Below are 13,232 nucleotides of genomic sequence, written 5' to 3'. Positions count from 1 at the left end.
CTGGAAGAGGAAGAAAATGATTTCAGAAGGAAGAGGGTTACACATTTAGGGTTGGATTTGAGAATTGGGACTGAGTTAGTGGGTTTTCTCTTCTTTTTTTTCTGACGTCAAAACAACGCTATTTTTTAGATAGATTACAAAACTGAATCTTAAAAAAATTTGGCCAATTCACCGATTAACCATTGATTCGGCCAAAATTTTAGGATTAACTAGACCGGCTAAATGACTAATTCTCGGTTAATCCAGTCAAACCAACCAATTCAGTTCAATTTTCAAAACCTTACTATTTTTATAAATGATTCTGGTTGATATACAAATGGCGACTCATTTTGGTAGGCTCTTGTACAAGGTTAGATTATGCTATCTATATAGAATAGTTAACAATAACGCTATAATCATCAAAATTTGATAATTAACCATATTAAGTATATATATTAAAATTAATTACTAATATTAAATATATATTATGATCCGTTACTCAACCCTAGCCCACAACCGCTATAACCTCGGAACCTGGCATAGCTGGTAGATATACTCTCCCCGGCGACCTCCCCACTCAGGCTAGTATTATCCCAACAAATCCGGATGATAACAAACCTCAGACTCCGTCAAACCTGCAATAAAGATACGAATAACTGATCCATATAACAAACCACTCAAACAACTCACTATAAAGACTAATGAAGTACTGATCTGAAGGTACACTATTCACTCTGAATATCATCTTTATTACTCATACTTTTACTTACTTGAGCGTTGGAGTCCCTTTGCAGGTATCCAACGCCGCCTCCCCGCAAGAAAATGACGTTTCACTCCCCTTGCTCCAAGGAAAGCCAGTTCAAATATCACAAGAACGACCTATACCTCGGAGTCTATTTTCAAACAGGAACATTTGGCGCCCACCGTGAGGCCAAAATTAATCTAACCCCACCTCTTCTGTATTCTGTATATCTCTTCATTTCCTTTTGCAGGACATAAGAGATGGCGGACGAGCACAGTCACGCTCCCTCGATCAATCAGGCGGAAATTTTGGCAATCAATGAGGCCCTAAGGGCCGAGAATCAAAGGATGGTTGAGCTCCTGCGACAGATGGAGCACGACCGAAGCAAAGGAGAACACAAAAGTGCCAAAAACAAGGACAATGATGACGAGCACACCTCGAAAACTAAACACACCATCCCCAAAACCATCAAAACGACTACCAAAAAAAGAACCAACCCCTTCGCCAAAGAAGTTATGAGTTTCGAGATGCCCCAAAATTTCACCTTACCATCAACCTTAAAACCTTACAATGGAATAGGAGATTCGAATGTCCACGTCACCAAGTTCCAGGCCATGATGTTCATGAATAAGGATTCCGACCCGATCTTATGCCACACTTTCCCAACTTTCCTAGATGGAGCAGCCCTAATTTGGTTTTCCAACCTCCCTGAAGGCTCCATTTCTAACTTCGACGAACTAGCAGACCAATTCATCAACCACTTCGCCGCATCCAAAATATACGTCCATAACTCTGATTACCTAAGTACCATCAAGCAGGGATCGAACGAAAGCCTAAAAGACTAAATGACCAGGTTTGCCGAAGCAACCAACGAGATACCTAACCTAAACCCCGAAATCCACCTCCATGCCTTAAAGAGCGGCCTCCGGCCAGGGAATTCCAAGAATCCATAGTCATTGCAAAACCGAAAACCCTGGCCGAGTTCCGCGAGAAACCTACCCCAAGCAGAGACGAAGAAAGGCAAAACAGACAACCGAGCAGCAGAACGGATACGAGAACGTTCAGGCTAACACCCAAATTCGACAACTACACACCCTTCAATGCAAAAAGGGAGGACATCATAAAGGATATACTACACTCAAAACTTATCAAACCTCCAAACAGGGCCGGTACATACCAAGACCAGCGTCATGTGGACAGATCAAAGTATTGTGCCTTCCACCAGAAGTACGGCCACACCATGGACGACTGCGTAATAGCCAAGGACATCCTCAAAAAGCTCGCCTGCCAAGGACTACTGGACAAATATATTGACAGCCGAGGAAGAAAGCGAAGCACAGACGACCTCGGCCAATAATCCAAACCGACCGACAATTCCCGAGATAAAGGGAAAAAGGTAGATAACGATATCAATCCACCTCGTAGAATAATAAACTGCATTTCTGGTGGTTTTGCAGGTGGCAGATGTACAAACTCGGCATGAAAGAGGTCGTACAGAGCTATGATGACGATGACAGAATCCACCACATCCCAACCAGTCGATAAGGACAGGCCGAAAATCTCATTCATCCCCAAAGACTATAAAGCAAATGATCGAAACTTAGATGACCTGATTGTCATCACAGCACAAGTCGGGGAACCATTAGTAAAGAAGATCATAATGGACCCAGGAAGCAGCGCCGACGTACTTTTTTACTCAACCTTCCAAAAGATGAAACTCAGCGACAAGAATCTCCAACCATCTTCCGGAGAACTGGTAGGTTTCTCAGGTGAGCGTGTCTCCATTCGAGGTTATATTTGGTTACAAACCACCTTCGGAGAATATCCTAACAGTAAGACAGTAGATATACAGTATCTTATTGTAGACTGCAGAAGTCCATATAATATCATTTTAGGCAGACCAACCTTGAACGCATTCAATGCTATTGTTTCTACTGTGCATTTGTGTGTTAAGTTTCTTTCACAGGACAACAAAGTCATTACTATCCACAGAGACTAGAAAGAAGCCAGATAGTGCTATAACGCTAGTCTGAAAGACGAACAGCCAAAACAACCCAGACAGCAATATGTCCAAGCAGTATATAACTCGGATCAACTGCCTGCCCTGGCCGACCTGGACCCCAGAACCAACCATCAAGAGCGGCCAATGCCAACAGACGATCTAACCAAGATCTAATTAACAAAGAACGATGAATCCAAGTGTACATACCTCGGCAATGCACTTAAGAAAGAAGAACAGCACCAACTAACCGAGCTATTGAGACACAATGTTGACCTATTTGCATGGACCCCAACAGACATGCCAGGAATAGATCCTAACATCATTTGTCATAAGTTGGCCATCAATCCAACAGTCTGACCTATAGCCCAAAAGAAATGACACATCGGCACTGACAAGAGAGCAGCCTCCTTGGAAGAGACTCAAAAGCTACTCAACACTGGCTTCGTCAAAGAACTCAGATATTCTACTTGGTTAGCCAATGTGGTAATGGTAAAAAAGAACAACGGTAAGTGGAGGATGTGTGTGGACTATACAGACCTTAACAAGGCCTGTCCAAAGGACGCATACCCCCTCCCGTGCATTGATAAACTTGCTGATAATTCCTCTGGTTTCCAATGTTTAAGTTTCATGGATGCCTATTCTGGCTATAATCAAATCCTTATGCATAAAGCTGAACAGGATAAAACTACCTTTATTACTGACAATGGAAATTTCTGTTATAAGGTCATGCCATTTGGGCTAAAAAATGCAGGTGCTACCTACCAACGACTCATGGACAAAATTTTCACAAGCCAAATCGGACGAAACATAAAAGTCTATGTCGACAATATGGTGGCAAAATCAACACATACGGCAAACCATGTTAAAGACCTAACAGAGATATTCCAACAACTCCGAAGGTACAATATGAAGCTTAATCCTGATAAATGTGCTTTCGGAGTACAAAGCGGCAAATTCCTCGGCTTCATGCTCACTTGCCGAGGTATTGAAGCAAATCCAGCAAAATGCCAAGCAATCTTAAACATGCGAAGTCCAAAGACAGTCAAGGAGGTCCAACAACTAACCGGCCGACTCGCAGCCTTAGCTAGGTTCTTGCCTCGAGTAGCCCATAGATCACACTATTTTTTCAATAATCTACGAAAACAAGAGGAGTTTCACTGGACTGAGGAATGCAAAACGGCTTTCACTGAGCTCAAGGCCATACTTTCAGCTACTCCAATCCTCCAAACTCCAGAAGCTGGTAAACCGCTCTATCTATATTTATCTATTACTGACCAGGCTATCAGCTCTGTCTTGGTAACAGAAGCAGAAAAGCAGCAACACTCGGTGTACTTTGTCAGCAAATCACTTCAAAACGCCGAGGTCCGTTACCCAAAAATAGAAAAACTGGCTCTAGCTTTGGTCACAACAGCCAGACGCCTACGACACTACTTCCAAAGCCACACCATCGTGGTCCGAACAAAACAACCCTTAAGACAAATACTGACCAAGCCCGAGCTAGCAGAAAGATTAATCAAATGGTAGATCGAGCTGTCAGAATACGACATCCAATACCAATCCAGAGGAGCCATCAAATTCCAAGCACTAGCCGACTTTATTACAGAACTCACTACAGAAGAACAAGATTCTGAAAACAATATATAGACACTATATGTTGATGGCGCCTCAAACAGCAAAGGTTCTGGAGCAGGAATACTCCTCAAAGACAAACACGGAACACAATTCGAGCAATCCTTGCAATTTACTTTTCATGCAAGCAACAACCAAGCAGAGTATGAAGCTCTAATAGCAGGACTTCGACTGGCTCACACAATGGGAATAGCACATTTAAACGTCAAATGCGACTCCCTCCTTGTGGTACAACAGGTAACAGGTATTTTCCAAGTAAAAGACCCGTTGTTAGAAAAATACAATATCATAGTCAATAACCTCGTCAAAAATTTTCAAAAATTCAACATATCCCATATACCTCGGGAACAAAATGACAGAGCAGATATTCTCTCAAAATTAGCAACAACAAGAACTCAAACTACACCACCCATCTTATCCCAACTAACACTCGAAGAACCTAGTGTTATACTAACATAAATCTCGAGTATTTTGCAGGAGGATGACTGGAGATCACCCTTCATCACTTACTTGCAAATAGGTAACATCCCTAGCAACATCCAAAATCAACAAAAGTTCAAATGAAGAACGAGCTTCTACACAATGCTCGGAGCCGACTTATACAAAAGAGGATTCACAAGACCCCTGCTAAGATGCCTAAATACAGCAGAGGCCAAATTGGCAATAGATGAAGTCCATGAAGGAGTCTGTGGCACACACATCGGCGGCTGAAGTCTAGCTGCCAAAATCCTCTGAGCTGGTTACTACTGGCCGACGTTACAACAAGACTGCATGAATAAAGTCAAAGATTGCAACCACTGCCAACGCCATGCACCCATCATCCATAACCCAGCCGAGCAATTACACACATCCGAGATATGCTAGCCATTCAACAAATGGGGGCTAGATACCCTCGAACCATTTCCACCCGCTCCAAGCCAGGTTAAATTTTTAATTGTCGCCATAGATTACTTCACAAAATGGATAGAGGCTACACCATTAGCAAAAATCACTTCTGAAAAAATGATTTCTTTCGTATGAAAAAACATACTATGCCGTTTTGGTATTCCTCAATCCATCATCATCGATAATGGTAGACAATTTATAGATCAAAAGTTTACAAACTTTTTACAAAATTTCAAAATAGTTCAACAATTATCTTCTGTCGAACATCCACAAACTAACGGCTTAGCTGAAGCCGCCAATAAGATCATTTTGCAGGGACTCAAAAAGAAGCTTGATGACTCAAAAGGAGAATGGGCCGAGCTTATTCCCGAAGTACTATGGGGCTATAACACAACTGAACAATCAGCAACAAAGGAAACACTATTCAAGCTAGTCTACGAAAGCGACGCAATGATACCAATTGAGGTATCCCTACAAAATACCAGAACTACAAATACAAGCGAAAGCGATAATGCCGAAAGCAGAAGAGCCGAGCTCAACCTTGTAGAGGAAGCTCGAGACAAATCCGCACTACAACAAACAGTGACAAGATGAGCTATAGCTCGGAAATACAACAGGAAGCTCAAGCAAAGAACATTCTCAGAAGGAGACCTCGTACTAAGAAAAGTCGAGGACATACGAAAGCCACAAAGACATGGCAAGCTAAGTGCAAATTGGGAAGGACCATTCAGAATACAAAAAGTCGTCGGCAATGGAGCATACAAAATACAAAGACTTGATGGAGCTATACTACCAAATACTTGGAACATATCCTCTCTTAAAATGTACTTCAGTTAGTCTATAAGTCGGACATGGTGATGCACTCTTTTTTTTACTACCAAACTTTATCCCTAAGGAGGGTTTTGCTGGAGAGGTTTTAATGAGGCACACCACCCTGCATTCTTTTCAATCAATCAAATTGCACAACTAAGAAACACAACTATCCATATCCTATCTAACATTCCATTCGCGTAACTACACTCAAACAACCAATAATTACTCTTCGACATATTCAAGCTATTGCAAAACAAATCAAACATTCCATACGTTTATCAAACCTAGTTCTTAACTTACTAAACTTCCTCCAAATACACACAGTGCCAAATAAAAACATTCAAAAGACTATAAATATCACTGATCGTGCATATTTCATTTCACAGTCCTATGCACAGAACGAAAATGCAAGCCGTTCAGAGGTACGAAAAACAAAACCCCGTACCATACGTCATATCCTAATAATTCGATTCTTACGAACAAACAAACACTAATATATCATTACTTTTTCCAAACAAACTCAAAATATGAGATACGAACAAAGCCAAAATATTATCATCATTGTTCAGCTAAAAGCTAGCAATTCATACCAAACAGTCGAGGGGCTAAGAGTCAAACGAAGTTCAAAAGATCTACATACGAAAAGAAAATTGGTCACAAACTATGCACCAGGATTCTCGCCTTCACCTTCGACACCATCATCATCATCCACCAACTCATCACCTATGACCACCTTGCAAGGGTCCATCCTCGACAAATCAGCAGTAGGCACCAAAAACTTAATCTGCTCAACCGCCCTCTCAAACCCAGCCAAAAACATTTTCAAGCCATAGTCCTCTTTTTCAGCTTCAACCTGTTTCTCGGCACCAAGCATAACCAGCCTAGCCTCAAGAGCTGTTTTTTCTTCACCATATTTCTTCATTGAGGTTTTAGCAGCAACCAGTTTCTCCACTAACTGATTCACCATATCCAACGCATCACGCAGCTTGCTACTCTTCTCCAAGTTCTCTCGCATAAGCTGGTCCATCGCAGCCTTATCAAAAGTAGTCCTCGAATGCTTCAACTCCTCAGTCCAACCAATGCACATCAACTGAGCACCAATCACCTGACACGGAACATACACACAGCATCAGCACAACAAATCCAATACATCTACAAACACACTAAAATACTAATCACCTGCAAGTACTGGGCCACCCCAACGTCTCCGACTTCATGAACAAGTTTTACATCCGCAGGGTTCTGACCATGTTCATCGGCCAGCATAGTAAATGGGAAATGCTCACTCCACAGCGACGTTATATCTTCCTCACCACTATAACCATGTAACCCTTTTTGATTGTCCGTAAACTTCTTAACCTGCTCCAGATCAACCTCCTTCAACTCACCTTTCTTTGAATTAGCCCTTTTACGCTTCAAGCTAATTCTCTTAACTGGAGAAGGCTGATTTACCTCCCTTCCTTTCTCTGCCATAGTTTGACTACTAGACCCCTGCTTTTCCACGTTCTTGCTATGGAAAAACACCCGCAAGCTATCAGAAGTGACCTTAGGAGCCCTCCCAACTGCAAATCGAAACAATCAGCAAACCAACCAAATACTGCAAAATACATAAACAAACAAAGAAACAAGCTTATTTACGTATATATTCAGATAACGCATCGCTATCAGTTTCAAGCTCTAAAATATCAACAACAGAAAGAAGGGAGGACGAGGATATATGGTTTACCAAAAACTCAACAACCATTTCATTTTCATACTCCATCCTACCAAGAATCTGCTTAGGCCTTGGAACCCAGAATAAAGGAAATTTCTCTAACAAACAATCATCAATATACCACGAAAAATCACTCTCAACAACACCAACTCTCAGAAACATAGATTTAAAACCCTTAAAAGAGGAACGATACAGGCTGAAGATTGCACGGCCCGGGACACTAGCTAGGTTTAACCAGTAACCCCTCTTTACCCCCTTACATTGAAACAGAGCAAAGAAAACCTCCAACGATGCCTCAATCTCCAACACACCCATCAAAATTTTGAAAGCCCTAATGAACGCCCAAGAGTTTGGATGCAATTGTGATGGCGCACATTTTAACTACATCAACACACCACGCTCAAACTCAGAAAAAGGAAACCTAATTCCTAACTCTACAAAAACAGCACTATACATATAAAAATACTCAAAACTTTCACCACGATGGAAAACATGGTCAGAAGCGTTGCATGGCAAAAACCTAAGGTTAACCCCACTACCTGCCTTAACCCAAGAGGATGGCGAACCCAATTGAGAAATACTCCGATCATCGTCAAATACAGACACCCAACCCTTCACAGACTCAGCAACCCACCCATAAGGATCTGCGGGATCACAAACAAAAACTTCTTCAACAATTTTGTCGACATCATCCACCACCCCCTTCTTCTTCCTACCCTTAACCTTCTTCTCAACTATAATACCTTTTCCCTTATCCATTAGTAAAACAACAAAATAGAAGCAGAAGTAGAAAACACTAACCTTTTCTGCTCATTTCCAATCGCAGGGAAGAAGTAAAAACAGCAGCAGTAACCCAAAAGTCCACAAAATCCACCAGCCCACTAACCTAATCTTCAGGTAAACAGCAAAAACCACCCAAACAAACCCTAACCATTGATTCTGATTACCGTTTTCAAAACCAACGTCCCTGATTAATGACTATCCCTATTCCCAATAAAACTTTAAAAGCACTTCACACGTTTCCCGACAATTTCTCTCTCATCCAAATGTCTACCCAATTTACCGCCAAAACATCAAGCTTGAACCATTTTTTCAAACGCCAACACCAAAACATGTCGATCTTGAGGGCTACCATCATACCCGGTTCTGAGCTATACAATAAGCTCGACCTGTTATCATAGTTGTAAGAACCGAATCGATGATCAAACCGGTCAGGTTATTGGTTCACCGGTTTATTGGTTCAACCGATAAACCGTTGGTTGAACCGGTAAAACCGGTTTCACGTAAATAAAAAATATAAAATACTAAAAATAGTCATAAACTTAATAAATTCAAAATACATATCTTTAGTTCTTTACCAACATTTTAAAAATAACCAAGTTTCAAAGTCTAAATATAACTAATACAAAGATAAACATGAAATTAGTTAGTACTAGTACATTAGCATCTTAATTAAACACAATAAGGATAACAATTCATAAACTAAATCCAAGGAGTGATTTTGAAGTTGGCAAGTTGCTCTTCATCTGACAAATGTGGGGCTACATCCTGATTGGTTTCATTTTGATTTGCATTTTCCATAGAATTATTAGCTCCATCATCATCCCGATCATCTTCCAAATCCAATTGATCTAGCATTATAGATAATGTTTCACAAATTAAGATAAAAAATAATATAAAACATGTTATAAGGCATACGAAAATTATAGTTGATCATAATTCATAAATAAATAAAAGCATACGTAAATCATCTAAAGGTGATTGAAGAGACATATTTGCAAGATCATTTCGTAAAGCATCAACTTCTTCAGGAGTTAAAAATGGTGGTGAATCTTCCAGTATCCATTCCGAATGATCCTCAAATGCATCAAGACAAATTGGATCATAAACTTGGTTTCTCATTTGGTTCCTATGTTATCAATATATTTCGTTACTCATGTGATGATTAAGATTTTAAAATAATGCTTTCAACTTAAAACAATCAAGAAAGTACCTTTGTTGTAACCTTAAGTTGTAATGAACATAAACAAGATCATTAAGTTTTTGATGCTCTAACCGATTCCTCTTCTTTAAGTGAATGTGTTCAAAAATACTCCAGTTACGCTCACAACCTGAAGAGCTACAAGTTTGGCTTAAAACATGAATAGCCAACTTTTGCAAATTTGGTGCTCCACAACCATAAGATTCCCACCATTGATCTTAACATAAAAAACAGATAAATAATTTATCACAATCATAAATATCACATAATAAATACATCACAATCATGAAAGACTAAATTTATAAAGAAATTCACCTGGCATAACAGTGGTTCGTTCACGTATTGCAGAGGGTCTTCCAAAATCTTGCTTAGCATTCCTAAAGATCCTCTTCTCATTTGTCAGCTTAGAATTCAATACAGGATCATCATAAGCATATTTCTCAATGACATCCAACAAGCCAGAAGTCGTTTGTTTGTGCTTTTCAAATTCTCCAGCATTAAATCGAAAAGCTGGATTCAACCAATAACCAGCGGCATGAAGATTTTTCTTAAGTTGTGCATCCCAACGGGTATCTAAAATCTTCAAATAAGGATCAGCAACCTTTTTTCTTTTCTGAAACCTCTTCACTATTTCTTCTCTAGCCTTATAAATAGCTTGATAAAGAAAACCCACGGCAGCTCTGTCTTCACTATCCACAATACGTAAAACACGAACAAGTGGCTCAGTAAGCTTAACAATATCAGTGCATTGACTCCAAAATTTAGAATCCAAGACTTGATCCACAAATTTCTTAGCTTTGGCTTCTTTGGAGTAAGCTTAAACCGATGAATTCCTCCACCCCTAATAAGCTTCTCACAATATATCCATAGCAGAATTGTTTTTCCAGACTCCACAACTTGTTTACAATGACCCCATGCAGGATCGGTTTTTGCTCTATTATTGTTTTTTTGGGTTCCGATTGATGCATCAAGAGTTGATCCTTGTTCTTGCGAAGATGGTGTTTATGATGGTGTATTCGCAGAAGCCATTTGATGAGAGGATAATTTATACGCTTTTTGGCATTATTTTTAAGTAGTTTTAGTATAATTTAGTTACTTTTTACTATATTTTTATTAGTTTTTAAATAAAAATCACATTTCTGGACTTTACTATGAGTTTGTGTGTTTTTCTGTAATTTCAGGTATTTTCTGGCTGAAATTGAGGGACTTGAGCAAAAATCTAATTCAAAGGCTGAAGAAGGACTGCAGATGCTGTTGGATTCTGACCTCCCTGCACTCAAAATGGATTTTTCTGGAGCTATAGAAACCCAATTGGCGCGCTCTCAATTGCATTGGAAAGTAGACATCTAGGGCTTTCCAGCAATATATAATAGTCCATACTTTGCCTGAGTTTTGACGACATACAGCTTGCCATAGAAAGGAGTATAAATGATTGAATGGAAGCAATAGGAAAGCTGAGATTCAGAAAGAGCAAGGCATCTCCATACGCTTATCTGAAATTCTCACCAATGAATTACATAAGTATTTCTATCTTTATTTTATATTTTATTTATATCTTAATTATCAAATCTCCATAACCATTTGAATCTATCTGACTGAGATTTACAAGATGACCATAGATTGCTTCAAGCCGACAATCTCCGTGGGATCGACCCTTACATACGTAAGGTTTATTACTTGTGCGACCCAGTGCACTTGCTGGTTAGTTGTATCGGAATTTTGAAAAAGAATTTGAGATTATGAACGTGCGTAGTGAGTTTTTGGCGCCGTTGCTGGGAATGAATAATCACGATTTCGTGCACCAAGTTTTTGGCGCCGTTGCCGGGGATTGTTCAAGTTTGGACAACTGACGGTTCATCTTGTTGCTCAGATTAGGTAATTTTATTTTAATTTTAAGCTTTTTGTTTTTATTATTCTTATTTTCAAAAAAAATTTCAAAAAAAATAATAAATTATTCTATGTTCTTCAAAATTTTTAAGAATGAATTCTAGAGTTTCATGAGATATGTTGAATCCTGGCTGGCTGTTAAGCCATGTCTAATCTTTTGGACCGAGGTTTCAACTATCCTTAGAAGAGCTTCTTTGTCTTTCTCAACAATTTAGTTGTTGTATGTAATGTTCTGCTGAAGCTTGGCTGGCCATTGGCCATGTCTAGTGTTTTGGACCGGAGCTTTCACTGAAAGCTTGGCTACTAGCCATGTCTAATTCCTGGACCGAAGCTTTAGACTAACATTGCATGATTCCTGGAATTCTTATTAGAAATTTTGAAATCCTTATTTTTCTTTTTTAAATTAATTTTCGAAAAATACTAAAAAAATTTTAATAAAATCATAAAACCAAAAAGAATTTTGTGTTTCTTGTTTGAGTCTAGTGTCAAATTGTAAGTTTGGTGTCAATTGCATGTTTTAATTTCCAAAAAAAAATTCGAAAATTCATACATGTGTTCCTCATGATCTTCAAGTTATTCTTGATGAACTTCTTTGTTTGATCTTTGCATTTTCATGTTTTGTGTCTTTTCTTGTTTTTCATATGCATTTCAATTTGTTAGTGTCTCAACATTAAAAATTTCTAAGTTTGGTGTCTTGCATGTGTGTCTTTTCTTAAAAATTTTCAAAAATAAGTTCTTGATGTTTATCTTGATCTTCAAAGTGTTCTTGGTGTTCATCTTGACATTCAAGGTGTTCTTGCATATTTTTCTTGTTTTGATTCATAATTTTTTTGTCTTGTGTCTTTTTTGTGTTTTTCTCTTTCTTCATTAATAATTCAAAAATCAAAAAAATATCTTTCCCTTATTCTTCTCATAAAATTCGAATATTTGAGTTGACTTTTTCAAAAAATTTTAAAAATCTAGTTGTTTCTTATGAGTCAAATCAAATTTTCAATTTAAAAATCTTATCTTTTCAAAACCTTTTCAAAAATCAAATCTTTCTCATTTTTTATATATATTTTTGAAATTTTTAAAAATGATTTTCAAAATCTTTTTCTTAATTTCATTTCATAATTTCAAAATCTTTACTAACAATTAATGTGATTGGTTCAAAAATTTTAAAGTTTGTTACTTGCCTATTAAGAAAGGTTCAATCTTTAAATTTTAAAATCATATCTTTTAGTTTCTTGTTAGTCAAGTAATCAACTTTAATTTTCAAAATCAAATCTTTCTAAATTTCTTTTTCAAATCTTTTTCAAAATAAATTCCAATCACATCTTTTTCAAAACTTATTTCAAAATCTTTTCTAACTTCTTATCTCTTCAAATTTGATTTTCAAAATCTTTTTTCAATTAACTACTTAACTTTTTGTTTGATTTTAAAATTCTTATTTTTTTCAAAACTATCTAACTACTTTTCTCTCTCTGATTTTCAAAAATCACTAACCATTTTTTTTCAAAAATATTTTTAATTTAGTAATTTATTTAATTTTCAAAATTATTTTGTTTCTCTTTTTGATTTTCGAATTCTAACTACATTTTAAAATAAAAATAAAAATATT

The 13,232-nt window shown here is 38.0% G+C and overlaps 1 protein-coding gene across 1 annotated transcript; it reads left to right on the top strand.

Moving 5' to 3' along the window:
• The first annotated feature begins 2,231 nt into the window (after positions 1–2,231).
• Positions 2,232–2,720, top strand: LOC148553863 (uncharacterized). Its single transcript, XM_088494901.1, has one exon. It carries the CDS (start codon positions 2,232–2,234, stop codon positions 2,718–2,720), a length of 489 nt encoding a protein of 162 aa, XP_088351027.1.
• Positions 2,721–13,232: the final 10,512 nt, after the last annotated feature.

This window comes from Arachis ipaensis, chromosome B7 (genome assembly GCF_059453495.1).
Source record: "Arachis ipaensis isolate K30076 ecotype BB chromosome B7, ASM5945349v1, whole genome shotgun sequence".
NCBI classification, from domain to species: domain Eukaryota; kingdom Viridiplantae; phylum Streptophyta; class Magnoliopsida; order Fabales; family Fabaceae; genus Arachis; species Arachis ipaensis.
The sequence above is the reverse complement of the archived record's forward strand: the minus strand, read 5'-3'. Positions and strand labels throughout refer to the sequence as shown.